This window comes from Macaca fascicularis, chromosome 6 (assembly GCF_037993035.2).
Source record: "Macaca fascicularis isolate 582-1 chromosome 6, T2T-MFA8v1.1".
Taxonomy (NCBI): domain Eukaryota; kingdom Metazoa; phylum Chordata; class Mammalia; order Primates; family Cercopithecidae; genus Macaca; species Macaca fascicularis.
The window spans coordinates 41,627,620-41,646,211 of record NC_088380.1 but is presented as its reverse complement, the minus strand read 5'-3'; the positions used below and the strand labels follow the sequence as shown (position 1 = coordinate 41,646,211).

General features: G+C 38.0%; 1 protein-coding gene across 3 annotated transcripts in view; it reads left to right on the top strand.

Moving 5' to 3' along the window:
* The window catches only part of PLCXD3 (phosphatidylinositol specific phospholipase C X domain containing 3), a 213,223-nt gene extending 203,197 nt beyond the window's left edge, over nt 1-10,026 (top strand). For all 3 annotated transcript variants that reach the window (XM_073993376.1, XM_045393670.2, XM_073993375.1), the window contains exon 3: nt 3,175-10,026. In XM_073993376.1, the coding sequence (XP_073849477.1) occupies nt 3,175-3,328 (154 nt within the window). In that variant the 3' untranslated portion in view covers nt 3,329-10,026. The remainder of the gene's footprint in view (nt 1-3,174) is intronic.
* The last annotated feature ends 8,566 nt before the right edge of the window (nt 10,027-18,592 follow it).

Here is an 18,592-nt window from a genome sequence, read left to right as displayed (position 1 = left end):
TTCAGGATGGCAAGGTTCCCCAAGCCCTGGGTGGGTCCAGAAATGCCATCTGGAGTCAGGAAGTAGAGCCAAAACCCTTGGAAATATATCGGGTATTTTATTGTATTACAGCTGAACTGGCACTAAAAACGCAAGACACAGTCCTTACCACTCTTCCCTGTCCTTTCCAAAGGTACAGGAGCCTCACCGTATAGCCACCACCACCCCAGTCATGATGAGTACTTCCAGACTACCACTGATGTTCCCTTAAGGTCCAAGATCTCTTAAGTCTGCTTCTGGTGGATGCTGCCTAGGTGGGGACTCACCCTTCAGGGCACTGGGCTCCCCTCTGACCCTGGGCAGGTCCAGAAATGTCATCCAACAGTCAAGTCCTGGAATCGGGGACTCTAAAAGTCTGCTTGGTGCTCTACCCACCATGGCAGTGTTGGTACCTAAGGTGCAAGACAAAGTCCCCTTTACTTTTCCCTCCGCTTTTATCAACAAGAAGCAGTTTTGTCCCACAGCCACCATAGCTAGTAATGGGCTGAGTCTTACTTGCCAGCAAGTCTCAGAGGTTCACCCAAGACCCAAGATGTAATACCCGGATATCTCTGCTGGTTATTTGGGGCCAAGGGCTCTTCAGTCAGCAGGTGATGAATGCTGGTAGGTCTACATCCTTTTCTTCAAGGCAGCGAGTTCCCTTCTGGCCCAGGGTGTGTCTAGAAATGTCATCTGGGAGCTAGGGCCTGGAATGGGGGCTTCATGACTCTGACTGGTGCCCTATCCTGCTGTGGCTGAGCTGGTATCCAAGAGGCAATACAAAGTCCTCACCATTCTTCCCCCTCTTCTCCCAAGTGGAAGAAAGGGGTCTCTTTTACAACCATAAGCTGTGCAGCCTGGTTTAGGGGAGAGGTGATGCCAGCACTCCCTTGATTACCCAAGCTGATGTCTCAGTATGGAGTTGCCTAAGAGTTGCAGTTCTTAAGACCTAGACTGCCTTTCAAATTTACTTGGAGATACAGAATACTGTAGCCCTCTGTGGTGAGGTTTGCAGGCACTCAGTTTCTGACTGCTGGGATCTGCAATTCCCTCTCTGGCTAGGCCTGGTTTAAATATTCCCTGTGTGACTGGGCATCAGCTGAGTTAGGTCTGGTTTTCATTTCTGCTCTAGCAAGACAGCACTGAGTTTAATACCTCACAATTAGTGTATTCTCCCTTCCCCAGAGCCCAGAGATGCTCTCCATTACCAGGCCATTGCTGGTGGGGGTTGAAAGGGATAGTGACAGTGATTCAGGATTTTTTTTTTCTATTTCTTCAGTGGTATTTTCAGCAATATAAAGTTAAATCCAGGTACTATAGGTACTCACCTTATTTGTAGTTCTTATGAAGGTGTTTTTTTTTTTTTTTTTTTTTTTTCTATGTAGATAGTTGTTAACTTAGTATCCTTGTAGGTGGGACTATGTCCTTGCAGGGGGATGTGGAGCCTTCTGTTCCACCATCTTGCTCAGCCTCCCAATTCAGTTGTTACATATTTCTCAAGGCCCTCTATTGTCTGGGTTTTTTTCTCTTTAACATCTTTCAAAACAACCTTACCTTTTTTATACAACTTCTTCTAGGTTTTTAAACTCTCCTCCCTTTTTTCCCTTTTCTCTCCCTCTCCCTCTCCCTCTCCATTTCATCCAGAAATTTAATGTTCACATGTATTTCCATCAAACTTTCTTTGTTAGTACACTATCAGGTCTCTGGCCTGTTCATTTATCCTTTTGTCATGGAAACCTCCCTTCCTGCCCTGCCCAAGTTATAGTAGTTCTCATTCCAATATGCTGTCAGATGAAGCTGGACATCATCACTAACATCACCTGTATCTGTCTGCCTGTATCCCTTGCTCCTAAGCACACACCATGATTCTGTTAATGAATGTAAAAATGATATTTCCTCTGCCTGAAATTGCATTGCATCATCCTCCATCTACCATTCCCACCTTTATCCAGCTAAATCTTCATAATCCTTCAATATTTATTTTAGGGAGCATCCTTCTGAAAGGTTTTCCTTGATTTTCCAGGCTATGCTAGGTGACTCTCCACTATGGTCTCATGGTGATGAATGAGCTCTTACAGTGAAAGTCTAATCACACCGCTCCTCTGCTCAAGATACATCAAAGGTCCCTATTTTACTCAGAGTGAACATCAAAACGTTTATAATGGCCTAATGTACCCTATAGAATCTGCCCCCTTTTCCTCATTACCCTCATTTTTTACTACTCTCTTCTTTTCTCTAAGCTTAAGCATGCTACCCCTTTTGTGCCATGGCAATAGCTGGGATGCTCTCCCTAGATAGCCACATGACTAACGCCCTTGTCACCTTCAAACCTTTGCACAAATGTCCTTTTATCACTGAGGCATACTAAGTCACCCTATTTTAAAATGCAATCTGCATCACTCCTTCCCACCTGCAGATTCCTATTCTTCCTTTCTTTTCTCCATTTCTATAGCACTTATTCCCTCCTATCAAACTACACATTTTTATGACTCTTGTTTATTGTCTGTTTCTCCTTATGAGAATGTAAGCTCCACAGGGAAAGATATTTTTATCTGTTTTGTTTACTTGAATCCTCCAAGTGCCTACAGTGATGACTGGAACTTAATAGGTGCCCAGTAAATGTGTTTGAAGAAATGAGCCCTGATTATATTGTGCTACAATTTCTTCCTTGTCTGCCTACCCACCACCAAACTGTACACTTTTTGAAGGCAGGGGATTTTACTATTATGTCTATTTACAATATCTTAGCACATTTCCTCATAATAGTGGGTTCATAATAAATGTTTACTAAGTGCATGTATTTATCTCTGACCTCCCTACTCCATAGTTTTGCAGGGTTTGTGATGACACCATGTAAAATCAGAATATAAATGCAACAATGTTGTTTTCTTAGTAGGGAAGCGTCATTATAAACTATCACAGTATCTGGGATCTGCCGAGATGAGGACTCCAATACGGACCAATATGAATATTTCTCTTACAGAGTTTCTGCAAAGGTTAAGAAACCCCCAGAGTCCATGTGGCCTTTTCCTCTTCCTGTACCTATAAGTGAAACATTTATTTTAATAAGCTAGAAACCAAAGGGAAGACAGAATTGTAGAGCTTGAAAAATAATATCTTGCCTTCTGTGACTTTTCTTTTTGTTTCCTTTCTCAGAGCTCTTCCTGCCATGATGCAGTGGGTCCGCACACAGAAGCCAGGAGAGAGTGGCATCAATATTGTCACTGCCGATTTTGTAGAACTTGGTGACTTTATCAGCACTGTCATAAAGCTCAACTATGTCTTTGATGAAGGAGAAGCCAACACTTGATAGCACTACTTGGAGTTTCCATGAGTAAGATGGAGAAGGCTCATTGTATTAGGGCATATTATCTGTAAACAATCTGATCTTCCTATTTCACTGAGTCTCTGAAGGGAATAGGGCTGGTAGTGGGTGGGAAAAGGGGAAAAACTATTTCTTCAGTGATTACAATCATACTCTTCATTACTATAAATATTTCATTTCCCATTTGATGCGTGAAATCTACTTCTAGTGTTAGGAAGAAAAAATAAAAAAAAGACCAGTAACTTTGTTTTTCAAAATTAGTCTTTGTAACATAGAACTTACATGTGTTTACTTGATTAGATTCTCTATTTCCGTCCTACAGCTCCTACACTGTCTATATCCTGTAACCTTTCTGCTCCCTCTCTTGCTCACTCTTTTTAATCAGATGCTATATGGAAATCAAAACAATTGAATGCCCAACATTTTGTGTATTACATTGTTGTCTTAAGACGTACTTGTTTTGTGGGACTTGGTATAATACTCTATAGTCATCTGCAGTTGGGCAATCATAGCTAACTTTTGGTCATAGAAAATCTGCATCAAATCAGTTTCCATGCATCAGTAATATTGAAGGTCATAATCAGTGATTTTTGTTATATGAAAATAATAGTGTTTCACAGTATTTCTATTTAAGGCAGCTATAAATATAGGATAAAAATATTTTTGGAGAACTGTGAATGCCAACTTCAGAGGGAATGATGATTGAGGGGTGAAAGAGATGGATGGCATTTTAATTTGGCAATCTCTTAAATAATATTTCCCTGCAAGTACCCAGTACATGGTAAGGTACAACTGTGTTAAAATTGAAAACTCTGAAAAGAACTCTTTAAAAGGCCTTCTTAATGATGCTCTTGATGAAAGAAAGAAAAAAAAAGAGAAGGAAGGAAGGAATGAAGGAAGGAAGGAAGGAAGGAAGGAAGGAACGAAGGAAGGAAGGAAGGAAGGAAGGAAGGAAGGAAGGAAGGAAGGAAGGAAGGAAAGAAGGGAGGAAGGGAGGGAGGGAGGGAGGGAGGGAAGGAGGAAGGGAGGAAGGGAGGAAAGGAGAAAGGGAGGAAGGAAGGAAAGGAAAAAGGGAGGAAGGAAGGAAGGGAGAAAGGGAGGAAGGAAGGAAGGGAGGGAGGAAGAAAAAAAAAGACTGCAAGCTTTCCTGCCAATTTGGGATTTTCAAATATTTAATTCTAAATTCCATATTTTAAGGAAGATTTTTCAAGAAACTTCAAGTTTTCAACTTGAAGGAAAGAGGAAGGCTGACAGAAGGAGCTAGAGCAATGTTTTTGAAATTATGTCCATGAAATCACAGGGATCTGTGAAATATCTTTAGGAAACTCTTGAAATTTATGAGATCTGAGTGGACTTGTTTAAAATTGGCATTGACTCCTCACTTCTGAGTTTCATCCTGTCTGAAGGATGAGATTAAGGCAGAGGCAAAAGTTTCATACAAAGTTTCTGCAACCTAATATTTAATAGTCCGGGTCTACAGGGAAGAACAATGACATAGCTTGAGCATTACTTCCTCCTTGGAGTCTCTGTGATATTTGACAACTCTAAAAAGTGAAAAAAAAAAAAAAAACTTACTAAGAGCACAATAATCCTTGGCTATGTACTTCACAGGAATATTGTGAGGTGTTTATAAAAATTATAAAATTTGATGAAATTATTACAATTATGAATTATTTTATTTTCATGTTTAGAAATAATCACACCACAATAGTTTCCTAGGATAATACAGTCCATGAAAAGTAGGGTCATAGAGAAATAAAAGCATGCCCTCAGCTTTTAATGAACTTAAATGTAGGACATATGGCTTAATCTCTTAGACTTAGATAAGGGAGTTGAATTCAAAACTATATGTGTCAAGATCATAAATAATCAAGAGTTGATTTCAAGATTATAAATACTCATGATCAGAAAATAGTACTTATTAGCAATTAAAGGGAGGGAAAGGAATTGTTTATACTGAAGAGAATGTTTTTAAGGAGTGTGTATGTACCTGTGGTATACCAAATAACATACATGTACACACAAAATGTGTGTATACATTTGGGTTGTGTGTATATATCTTGCCATACACAATATACAAACATATGCCCACTCCTGTGCAAGCATACAGATTCAAACATACACAAACACACATAGATATGGACAGACACAGAACAATTCTTCTTTTCAAATGAAAACATTGATAATATTAAATAATTTAATTTTAAGACTGAAACCCTTAATCATGTGTGAAAAAGAGTAATAAAACCTTTGAGAGTAGAGTCTATGATCACATTAAAGTATTTTTGTAAAATAATTCTAGCGTAGGACTTAATTATTTTTAAAATATATTTCTTTTCTTCTCTCCATTTTCCCTTCCCTTGTAGTTTTATTATGTGAAAATGTATATGAATCCTTTTAAAATGATTAGGATTATTGAAATGTATGTCCCGTACATTTGGTTTTGGGACAGACTTTCTCTCTAACTGGCTATTCATTTGTCCTTCAGGAGGATCTTTAGCCAAGCATACTTGCAATGACATACTAATTTAATGTTATAATAGAAAACAGATTTTTCATCATATTAATGAATAAAATATAGAGGTAACTATGTTGTATTTTCTTGAACCTAGATACTTTCTCATAGTGTTTGCTTAGAATTAACTTTGTCCTATTTGTCAACTGGGTGCTGGAAAAAAACAAACATGATGAAGCTTTTGAATAATTGTGCGGTTTTTTAACTAGGGAAAGGTTTGTACTGCTGCTAATGATATGCACCCAGAAACCTTGTTAGACAAAAGGTACTTTCAAGCCAATGCTATGCTTTCCGTGTGGACATACAGTGCCTATGTAGCAGGCGCTGAGAGTAAATGGACTTGCCTTAATTTATAAAGGAGGGAAGAGGTAGCAGGGAGCCATGGATCCTCTAGCAAGAGGGGGAGTTTACTAAAAGGGAGTCCTTGGAAATGGGAATGGAGAGAAGGTGGCTTTGACTGTCTTCTATCCATTAGCCCTGCCCTGGAGCACACTGGGGAAGCATACTGCAGGCCTTCCAAAAGTGAAAAATGGTGATATGCAATCGAAGCTTACCCTCAGCCTATGCACCTTTGTCTTAGCTGAGCATTGTCTTTTCAGAGAGCTTGTAGCACAAGGGCTACACATGGGCTCCAAGATGGCGGTAGATACAGCTTGGCGCACTTTTTGTTTTGCTTGTTTCTTAAGACTATTTCACAAGTCCTGCAAGGCAAAAAACAAGACAAAACAACCAAACAAATACAATCTAACTTTTACCCAATCTACAGCAGGAAATCAAAGGAGTGGGTGCGATGAGAGAAAATATGCAAAGAGAACATTTTTAAGTTTGCTTTCCTTTCCTGTCTGTAATTTTCAAGGACTAATACAGTAAATTTTTCTTCTGCCAGTATAATTTATGTCTCCCTATTTGCCACACAATCATGTAAATGCAGAGAATGAGGAGGCAGCTTTTAAAAGCCTTAGGATATTCTATATGATGACCTCAATATTTACTTTCAGCCATACTGGGAAAACTTACTTTTCATGGAGTGCCACCTAACAGTGAATGTATTAGAGTATAAAATGTTTGCCATGTATACACCCATATGTGCACATAGACACATTACACAAACACACACACAGAATGCACATTTCACACACATACACTTATTATTCAAGTTGAAACTGCACTTGAATCAATCTGATTCTATTGTTGTTTCAACTCTTAAAATCAGTATCTCCTACATTAGTAGATATAAACATAATTCAAATATTTAAATATTTAAGAGGAGAAAGGTAACTAGAAAACCAATGAAAAGTGAGACCATCAGAAATAGAAAATGCCTGGCACTAACAATCTATCTAAATTGTCAATTTCACTTCATATTAGAGAATCCAAGATGGACTAGACTATAAATTACAAACACATACACACATCTTCACTTAAAGTTGTTTAAGTTCTTTGAAATTCTGACATGTTTTTAGCCAGGGTTATTTGTTCAGGATCTTCCTTGTTAGGATTCCAGACTGGAAAGTTGGAAGTCTCAGGAAATGCATGTTTCCATGAGTTTTTCAGTTTTACAGTTTTACCGATCCAACGACACAATCTTTTAATCTTTGGTCACTCAACCAAACAGGAGTTCCATAGGCACAGTGCTCATACTTTGAATTGCTAATAGAAAATAATGCATAACGTCCTCAGGATATGCTAAACAAGGTTTTTAAGAGCATTTTATTTTACAGCACTTTAGTCTTTTCAGCTAGATTTCAGTGACACCATAGTGTAAATGCTATATTTGCCATAACTTATTGGTGGCTCCTGTGTTACATACAGTTTTAAATAATGCTCTAAATTGTTTGTTTTCCCAATGATAATGATAAAATGTTCCGTAGAATTTGTAAAACATGTCAATTGAATCTGTTGAAAATTGTGTAACTGTTATTTCAATTGTGATACTATTTTGCAGGTATTAGTTTTAAATGTATATTTGTATGAGTCAAAAGTATGTGCTTGTATGTGGTATGCGTGTGTAAGTATATAATCTCTTATCAAAAATCAAATTTATCCTAAAGAAAAAGGGCACATTGTGACCAGCCTTAATTTATTAACACTTTTTCATTGTTGCTGCAATTTGGATTTAAAATTGAAACCGAAATTAAGTTTTTGTTAAAAATGGTGTCTTTTAATTTTTTGAGGAATGGGCTTTTAGAACCTATCTGAGTTCCCACAAGCAAACTGTCCAGCTTGTGAGGCACCCCCATTGCTTTTCGAAATAATCAAACATCAATTCATGTATTAACTTCATCAACACACAGACTAATTTGTTTTCATCAGCAATAAAACCAGTACACCTTGAAAGTTGACCTTCCCAACATGGCACACATTTTTCTTTAATGATAAATTTTCCATGAAAATTGTTTCTCCAAACCATTACTTTTTAAAATTCGATCTTCTCAAGTAAAATAAACTGCCTTGGTGTTAGGAGAGCTTTTAAAGGCCCACCCATACTACGTGATTCCAACATGGTTCTCTTCTCGAGAAAACAAGCATGCAACCTGCACACTTTTCCGGTCTGCCCCACGTGTAGAATTAGTCTAGCGATAGAAAACTCGTGACTGACAAGGATCTACACACGTGGTCATGCTTGAAGCAAAAATTCTGACCTTCTTTGGGCTTGGCATCTGGGTACAGAATATTAATTAACTTTCTTACTTCCTTTCTTTCTCCATCCTTAGTTATTCCTTTTCAACATTTAGAGTTGTCAGGTAAAATACAGGATACCCAGTGAAATTTAAATTTCAGATAAACATTATTCCTTTAGTGTATTTCTCATATATTTTATCAGAAATATTTTCACTTAAAAAAAGTTTATCTGAAATTCAAATGTAACCGGGTGTGTCCTATATATTTTTTCTTAAATCTCACAGTTCTATCCACACTGCCTTTCTAATCTTTTTCAGTTGGGCTAACTATAAGGGGCCAGATCTGCCTCCCTCCATACCCCTGGGTTCAGACACCTTATGAGTATCTGCAGTCATAATGTCCTTGAAAAAGGAAAACATTGGTCAGCTCTAGGTCCTGAAAATGCTTTTTGAAGGGCCAGCTTGAATACAGATGGGATACTCAAGTAAATATCTTCATAAGATGAATGCCACCATGTTCAACATTTCCCTTCGCCAGCCTGTTGTGAGGTCCAAGTTTCCCCATTAATCCCTTATGTAGCGGGAAAACCAAAACACACCGACATATTATTAGAAATGCTCCTAAAAAGTGGCAACACCTCCTAACCTAGTACCAGGACCTCTTTTAAATTCAATTTCTTTTTTCTTTCAGAGAGATAACAAACTAATTCATTATTTCTCCCATTAACACCTTACCACAAATTATTTTTATCACGTTAAAACTGGTCATCTACGGAATCGTAGAAAAGGTGATATAGGAAGGAACTGTCTTCACTGCTGGAAGAATAAAAGAGTCTGAGGTATAGACACTGCCCTGGTGACACCTCCTCAGAACATTGTTGGGAGACTGGGGAGGCAGGCACGAGTGGGGGATAGAATCTGACCTGACATGAAGCTATCACCTGGCAGAGAGACTTGTCAAAGAAAATTATAACAACCAGCACTATTTTATTGTTTTGGAATTGAAAACCCAAGAAGCCCCAAAATAAGAACAGTGAGATCAAAGGCTAGTTTCTAAAAACAGTGTAGAAAATAGAAACATGTTGGAATTCCTAAATTCTAGCTTTCAAATACTCTCGTTTCCAAAAGTGAATCCTTGACAGAGCCTGAATGTAGACGGAGTTTTGAAACATTTTCGGTAGCTACCTCCTCTCTTGAAACGCCTATAAGTGGCAGAAGAAAATCCAAATCCTTTAATATAACATGTCCATCTCCTGACTCCTGCTTACACACATTTCCATTGATTTGCTTCAGTTCTGGAGGATGGGAATTTGCAGGGCTGGTGACATTTCCTTCATTAGACACCAGGAATTCACCAGAGAGAGACAGATTTGTGCCTTCTCTTTTTAGGATCTGGTCATTGATACTTTAATAAATGTGGTGTAAAGAAAATCCATGCCTACAGTCTGTATAGAAAATGTGAATTTTTTTGATAAGATTGTGTTCTTAATGTAAAAAAAGTTTATTTGTATTCAGTGAAATGCCTAATAAAGTCCTGGTATCAATTATCTTTATTTTTATTTTAATATTCATCAGTGCTTCATTATAAGCTCAAAATGGATCTCTTAAATAGGGCATGACTCAGATCATCAAAAAATATAATTCTTTTTTAACAATGTGAATCATCATATTAGGGTTTCTACCATAAAAATATATATGTATATTATCTACCACTAAAGTCAATGCTGTGAGTCCTTCAATTTGTATAAAAGTTAGGTATCTGATGTCCAATACACTTCACTTCCGATATGATGAAGAAAGCCCATATCAATGTAGCAATATTACAGTAACATAGTATATTAATATTATAAAACACCATTTCAAAGTTAAAAGCTTCGGGTGAAGGAAATCTGTCTACTTTTGTTGGGCCTGCATGGTACTTAATACATGAGACATTATTTCAGGAGTGGAATCGCCTTTGTATTTCACCAAGTAAACCCTACCTGCTGGGGTTTAAATCATACTTAAAACAAAATTTAAGCATTGTAATAGTATTATCAAAATAGTCAAGCAAATAAATATGGTCCAAGATTATCTTTGGGACTGAGCATGGACATAAATCCCCCCAAAGACTACTAATACGCATAGAGGATTTCTATTTATAAAGCTGTAATGGTTGCTACATTCAAGAAGTAGTGTATGTCTGCAAATAATAATCCACATAACTGTATCTGTGTGTCCTTAATATTGCTACAGCTTCATCAGAGCTGTTATTCATTTATTGTGTCATTCAGCAAACATTTGCCTACTTCGTGGCAGGCTCCCTGCTAAGCACTATAAAACATTCTTAAAAGTTTCCTAGGAAAATGGACAAAGTACATCTTTGGTAGTCTCTCACTTGAGCTAACAACTGGCACTATTTTGTCTCCAAGCAAAGCATTCATGCTCAATGACATTTTCAAAGTAATATCCCCAGATAATAAAATGGTTTGAACACAGTTATTCCTAAGCCTGAGAAGAAAGGGACAACTTCTAAAAAAGTATAATTGGAAATAGGTTGGTCATGACCACAGGCAATGAAGAGTAGACTCTTGTTCTCTCCCTAACACAATCTTTGCCACTATGTACAGGGCCCTGTGTGCAAGCTAGTGGCCACTTCCTACCTGTAGCTTTAAAACAGAAAAAGCAGAGCTCTATCCCTTTTCCTTTCTCCCCTCACCTCCAGACTTGAGAAGAAACTGTCTTTGCTCCACAGGAGAGATTGATGGCACCCCTGAGATGTTAATAAGTAGACTTCTGCATCTCAGGTAAGCCGACCCCATAAATAAAAGAGGTATCTCCTCTATATAAGGTAAAAATTATGGTACTTGCTATATCAGAGGGGTAAAAATATCATCTGGAATTGAAGGAGATAATTCTTTTTGAGTGGAAAAAAATACTGTAGCACAATAAGAGGTTTCATCATTGGCTCTCGACATGTAGTTCAATGTATGTTCTTAGCAATAAGACATAATAATGACTGCACTGGAATTAAGCAGCAAGAAGTGAATCTAAATCTGATGGGCACTGCTACCATATTCACTCTTCAGTCCTGTGGACAGAACTATTCCTGGAAACATCTGGAGCTGTGAGGCAAAGGTGAACTACATTAAACTCTAACAAGTGGGCCTCAGTGCCATAGTGACAGGGAGAGGAAGGTGTTTGAGAACACCAATGCTGGCAGCTCCCGAAGCACCTCTTGGCAGAACCCTTATTCTCTATTTGCACTTACTTCTTCAGAGGAATGTGTCAGCTTGACCTCCTGGGGTTATACTGAGAAACAAGAAAAAATCTTTTGCCTCAACACAACTACCCAGCTGTTACTAAATTGTACTATTTCATTACAGGAAAAAAAAAAATGTGCCTGTAGACTGGTTTCTACATTGTATGGGGATAAGGCAGAACATTTTAATTTAGAACCAATAATCCTTTTCTCTTAAGACTATAAGAATATTAGCCTTTGATTTAAGCATTGAAGGTAAAATATTCTTGTATTCCTAGGGCATAGCAGGTATTAAAACATGTTTGGAAACAATGAAATCAAAGCGTGGCTGATTGTGACCCAATTGGACCGTGGACACTTGCTTGATGAGGGTCACATACATGCTAAGTACTGATAAGTGGTAATGAGCGTTCAAAAAACTATAAGGCGGTATCCTTTACCTCCTGTATTCCTCGGAGAAATACTGAGAAAGTGAAGAGAATTTAGGAGAAAATACCCTGCATGGTGTCCTCTATAAAAGTAAAAGACCCTGTCTCTTAGGCTTTAAAGTCAACTCTAAATCTTTACAAAGAATATTCAACCGTGGGAACTTGGCTTATCTATTCTAAAAAGAGTGAAAAAGAGTTGAGGAGCAGATTACATTTTGAGCTTCAACAAAATGTCCTGTTTAATTTTCTCAAAATATCCTATTAAATTTTTCATTCGCCCATAGACACATGTGGGGTTGCATAAATTGTTAACTAAAATTCCACAGATTCTTGCTCCCACACAAGACCTCTACTCACATACCCTTTTGGAAGACTATCTTTTACCCCATGCTTTTCTGAGTGCCCAGAAGATACTAGGTTGTTGCAAAAATAATTTCAGTTTATGACATTATTTCCTGTTCAATTCATATTAAACTCCACTACTTCTGGGTACTGCCTGTGCTTCTTTCTCATCTTGATGCCCATTGCAGTCTCGGGTCTCTGCCCTTTCTCTGCCAGACCCAGCAATCTGCCCAGTTACCACTGCTTATTTACAGCTGGGCATCCTACAAAGGTGGAGTCTTCCAGGACTAAAGGGGTAGCTGGCCTATGGCCAAGTAAAGCTAGGTGAGGAAATGTTTCTCCTCCCTTTATGTTACATTCTAACAGAGGGGCTTAGATATAGGCTCTTATGTTCTAATAATTACCCAAGATCAGAGGAGTAGAGGAGTGGAAGCTCTTTTTTTTTTTTTTTTTTTTTTTTTTGAGGCAAGAGTCTCCATTTGTTCCTTAGGCTGGAGTGCAGTGCAGTGGTGCAATCATGGCTTTCTACATCCTCAAGTTCCTGGGCTCAAGTGATCCTCCCACCTTGGCCTACCTAGTAGCTGGGACCGTAGGCATGCACCACCATTCCCAGCCTTTTAAAAATTTTTGGCAGGGACAGGGTCTCACTATGTTGCCCAGGTTAGTCTTGAACTCCTGGTCCCAAGTGATCCTCCTGCCTCACTTTTCCCAAGTGCTGGGATTGCAGGCTTATCATTTTTAGATCTGGTTCTCTCGCTCTCCCTCCCTCTCTCCTACTAGCTATCCCCGTCCCCCTCTCCCTCTCTCTTGTCTATGGCCTGGAGACAGAAATTAATTCCAGTGACAACCACTGTGCTATTCTCAAAATTGCCACTCCTCTTTGAGGACCAGAGCTTTCTTCTTGGTCAAATTTATCTTCCTGGCTTCTCATTCTCTCAAGACATTATCCTAGTTGATTTCTTAATTTTTATAAAAACAGGGTTCTGAGAGACCCACCCTCCCAACTCTGTTATTTAGAATCATTCTAGAACCACATGTGTATGTGGTCTAAAAGAACCAGTAGCTCCTGCTAGCATCCATCTCCACACAGACAGGCAAATGACAAAATTGAGTAGGGGGCTTTGTGTTTGGGTTCCAAGCTCTTCCTTAGTAGAATTCTTCCTTCCCCTGTCCTCGCCAAACAAAACTTATTCTCTCTCTCACACACACACAAAATGATGAGTTCATTTACAATGAAGTATTTAATGTGGCTTAAAATAGCAGTGTTTCAATTTTTTTTTTCTTACTGTAAAGGAGTGTTTACAGAAAAATGAAATCACAAAGCAATATATTACAGGATGGCTGTCATAGGGAAAGACCAGTGGCTTTATGTCCCCTTTCCCTATCCCCTAGCTTCCTGAGAGGCTCTATAGAAATTCCTAGGACTGTCCAGAGCAGCACTTCTCAAACTTTACTGCGCAAACAACCACATAGCGATCTCCATAAAAGATCAGATTCTGATTCAGCATGTCAGAGACGGGCCCCAGATTCTGCCTTTCTGACAAGGTCCCAATGATACTGATGCTACTGTCACAGGCATCCCACTGTCAGTAGCTAGGCTATGGAGTCCAGCTTCAAAAATCTGCTTCATAGTCTCAAATGTTCATGAGATGTGCTTTGCAGATGAATAAACGACCAGACCTCTAATTATAAAAACAGTTTAAATGCAAGAATTATTGTAGGAGAGAGAGCTATAATAATTTTAAAACCCTTTGGTTTCCCAGTCCTAGTCAAACCAAAACCACCAGTAACTACTTGTAGTCTAACAAAATCAGGTTTATTTATCCATTGCAGAGTTCATCTCACCAAAGGAAAACATAAGTTGTTACAGAGTTCTGTGCAAAAGCGGAGTTTAGATGAAATTTAAACAAAACAGTATTTTGATAGACTCAAAGCAAAGTAGGGCTTTGTAAAGTCTAGTGGAGGTCTAGACTGCAAAGCAGACTCAGAGTCCGGTTTCCTTTCACCCTACAAAGTGATGTAGCTATGGAATGCTATGTGCAGAAACTCATTATCTAAAGTTCTGCTCCTGGGCTGTGAATTGAGGCTGCTTCTCTGTGTCAAAGTGACTTAAATCCCGCATGCACAAGTGGAACGTTTTCTTTTTACTGACAGAATTTAAAACAGCTGTACTCATTCAAGAAGGGGCTTGTATTCAAGAAGGGGGTTGTACCTTAAAGCTGCGGTGTGTCCTTGTGTGAGTGTCTCCTTCCTTGCAGAGTTGGCTTTATCTATATATTTCTGTTATTCCAACCTGATAAATGGCCATGCAGATTATACTTTCTCAGTTCCAATCTAATTTTAACTGATCAGTTTGCAAATGACAGAAACCCAACTAAAATCAGTTTAACCAAAAACACGAGGGAGGGAGACTCTTCAAACTAATTGGAACTGAAAAAGAGGCAGCTTTGGGGATAACTGGATCTGGAGTCTCAAGCAGTATCATCCGGGCTTGAGTTTTCTCTATCTGTTTTATTTTCCTCTGTCTGCATTGACTATCCTTAAGTAGGATCTTTCCATACTGAGTCAAGATGACCAAAGACACGTTTTCCTAATAGCTTCAACCTAGAAACATAACTGAGTTTCACTGATCTGATTTGGCCCTGAAGGCAATTGCCCAAACAAGCACTGGGTATGAGAATAGAATGGACTGACTGGCTGGGCCTTTGCCAGCCTCATCCCTATGAGTGAACTGCAAATGAGGAAGAGGTGACTTACAAGAAAAATCTAAGTTCTGCTACTACAAGATGTTAGAAGGTGCTCTAGTCAGGCACAAACAGCAGATGTCATCCACATAAGTTTCCCAATACCTCTGAAACCATGCCATGTAGGTAGGCATTGCCTTTATTTACTCATTAGGTGGCCTTGATTGTTTTGACTTCAGTTCTGAATCCCAGAGATTAAAAAGTAAAAACTAACATTAAGTCTAATTTTAATTCTTACTTTTTGATTTTTTCTTTTGTTTTTTAATTTTAAATTATGTCAAACTTACAGAGAAGTTGCAAAAATATTAGAGAAAACATCCATATATATTTTCCTTGTAGTCACTTTTTAGTTAATATTTTTTCAATGTTAACTTATTATCATCTGGAAAATAGTGTGCTTTTAAATAATTATTCACATTTCAGAAAGAAAGTTTTAATTAAGAGGTCAGAATTGAAAAGTTGAAAAACCTATATCCCCACACTCATTCATATAATGAAGTAGGTCTTCATTCAAACTTCACATTATACTAAAGCACCACAGAGAATATAAAAATAAACCCAATGATTTATATAAAAAGAGGGGAAAAGAAAGTTTCTATGATGTATAATATGTAAGAAGGTATTAGGTGTGCTGTTTAGTCTGAATAAGATGCAGGCTAGAATTCTCACTGTGGAGGAAGTAACAGGCAATTCTTCTGAGACAACTTTCAGAAGAAGGTGCTAATATAGTCAAATTAATGGTTCAACAGTGGGGGAAAATGACAGCCTTGGTAGCACCAAATTATTTCCTCCCCAATCAATACAAGTTGCAGGAGATCCCAAAGTCATCAGCTCAGTTCTTGGGATCTGTATTAGTCCGTTTTCACACTGCTGATAAAGACATACCTAAGATTGGATAATTTATACAGAAAAAGAGCTTTAACGGACTCAGCTCCACGTGGCTAGGGAGGCCTCACAATCATGGCAGAAGGTGAAAGGCATGTCTCACCTGGCAGCTGACAAGAGAAAAGAGCCTGCGCAGCGACACTCCCATTTTTAAAACCATCAGATCTCATGGGACCTACTCACTGTCATGAGAACAGCATGGGAAAGACCTACCCCCATGAGGAAATTACCTCCACCAGGTTCCTCCCACAACACATGGGAATTGTGGAAGTTACAATGCAAGATGAATTTGTAACTCATTCACAGCCAAACCATGTCAGGGTCACTATTGACCTGATGAGTTACAAGAGAATTGTAACTCATTCACAGCCAAATCATATCAGGGTCACTCTTAAAATAGTTGGCAGAACCACATCTATCTGTTACCTGAGATAAGGCATTTCTGAATTAGGAAAGTGGATGAAATATCGTGTGGCATGTGTGTGTGTGTCTGTGTTAATATTTAGGTGCTCCACAGGATTTTCTGCAGTATTTTCTCATAAAAGGTATTTTTAAAATCTAATTCAGATGCCCCCATCTAATAAGGCCTTCCACAAGGCCACATTCCCAAATTCTGGTCACTATTTCAGCAGTTACAATTTCTTATGGAGTTATAAGAAAAAGACTTTATTAATCAAAAGTATGCAATATAAGTTTTTTAACTAATACTGAAAATATCAAAATATGATCAGCAGCCCTATGAGCACAAGAATGTTCTTGTCTTATTTACCTGTGAATCCCCAATATTTCGTATAGTAATTGCACATTAGTTCCCCAAGGCTTCAATAACAAATTGGATGGTTTAAAAGAACAAAAACGTATTCTGTCACTGGCCTGAAGACCGAAAGTCTGAAATCAAAGTGTCAACAGTATTGGTTATTTCTGGAGGCTCAAAGGAAAAAAAAAAAAAAAAATCCCATGCTTCTCCTCCAGCTTTTGGTGGTTGTTGGCAATTCTCAGCATCCTTTGGCTTGTCAATGCATTACTGCAATCTCTGCTGCCATCATTACATCATCCCCTTGGTGTTTATCTCTGTGTCCTCTCCTTTTCTTATAAGGGTACCAGTTATTGGATGCAGGGCCCACCCTAATGCAGTATGACTTCATCTTAACTAATTACATCTGTAAAAATCCTACATTCCTCTCTTATCCGCCATTTCACTTTCTAAGGTTTCAGTTACCCACAGTCAACTGTGGTCCGGAAATATTAAATGGAAAATTCCAGAAATAAATAATTCATACGTTTTGAATTTCCTGCCATTCCGAGTAGCATAAGGAATCTCACTCTGTCCCAATCTGATAGGTTATCAGGTCGACTTTCTCGGTATCACAGTGCCTATGTTCAAGTTATTTATTGTTTTCTTTAAAAATGGCCCCAAAGTACAAGAGTAGGGATGCTGGTGATTCATATATGCCAATGAGAAGCCATAAAGTGTTTCATTTAAGCAAAAAGGTGAAAATTCTAAGAAAAATAAGTTGTATGATGAGGGTGCTAAGATCGATGGTAAGAATGCATCTCCTAGCCATGAAATTATAAAGAAGGAAAAATAAATTTGTGTGTAGTATGTATAGTGTTCAGTACTATTCCTGGTTTCAGGCATCCATTGGGTGTCTTGGAATATATCTCCTATGGGTAAGGGGAAACTACTGTATTTCCATACTAGGTCACATTCTGAGATTCAGGGTATGCATGGATTTGGGGGGATACTGTTCAGACCACTAAAAATTGGTATATATCCTAAAGAAATGCTGAAATATTCACCATGTGTTACAAAATAATATATATGTCATCCATCTTTCTTTTGATAGATCCTTCTGCAATTCAGTAGGTTAGTTGTTCAGTGAACTTAATTTAAAACAAAATAGCATGAAATAGAATTTAAATTATTAGTATATAAAAACTTATTTGCAATATTTTTTCTTATAATGCTGATAAATTCAAAAAGAAATACAAGTCCTGGACTTCAGAAACATTCTCACATTTTATGTAAGTTTAAAAAACAATGGTTTGGTATACTCTTCTCAAATAGTCTATTTTTTCTACAACTTCTATTCATTACATTTTTCTGTAGACCTCTTCTCAGGTAGAATGATTACATGACCACTAATCCTTCTTTAAATAAATTTTACCATTTTTCAAAACATTGCACTTCCAGAGATATAACAGAATGAACTCTGTGTTAACAAATTTAAAAAGTGACATTTAAACAGAACATGTTTGCTCCCTCATTGTCTCATACAGCACCAGATAGACTCTAGTGTTTCTTTTGGAAACAAGCAGGAGACAGAGACCACACTAATTTGAACAGGAAAAGTTTAATATATAATTATTAACTATAACAGAGGATTGAAGACATAGAATATTGGCTACTGTTGGGAACAGGCCCCCAAAATCTGGCCTTAAACTGGCCCCAAAACTGGCCATAAACAAAATC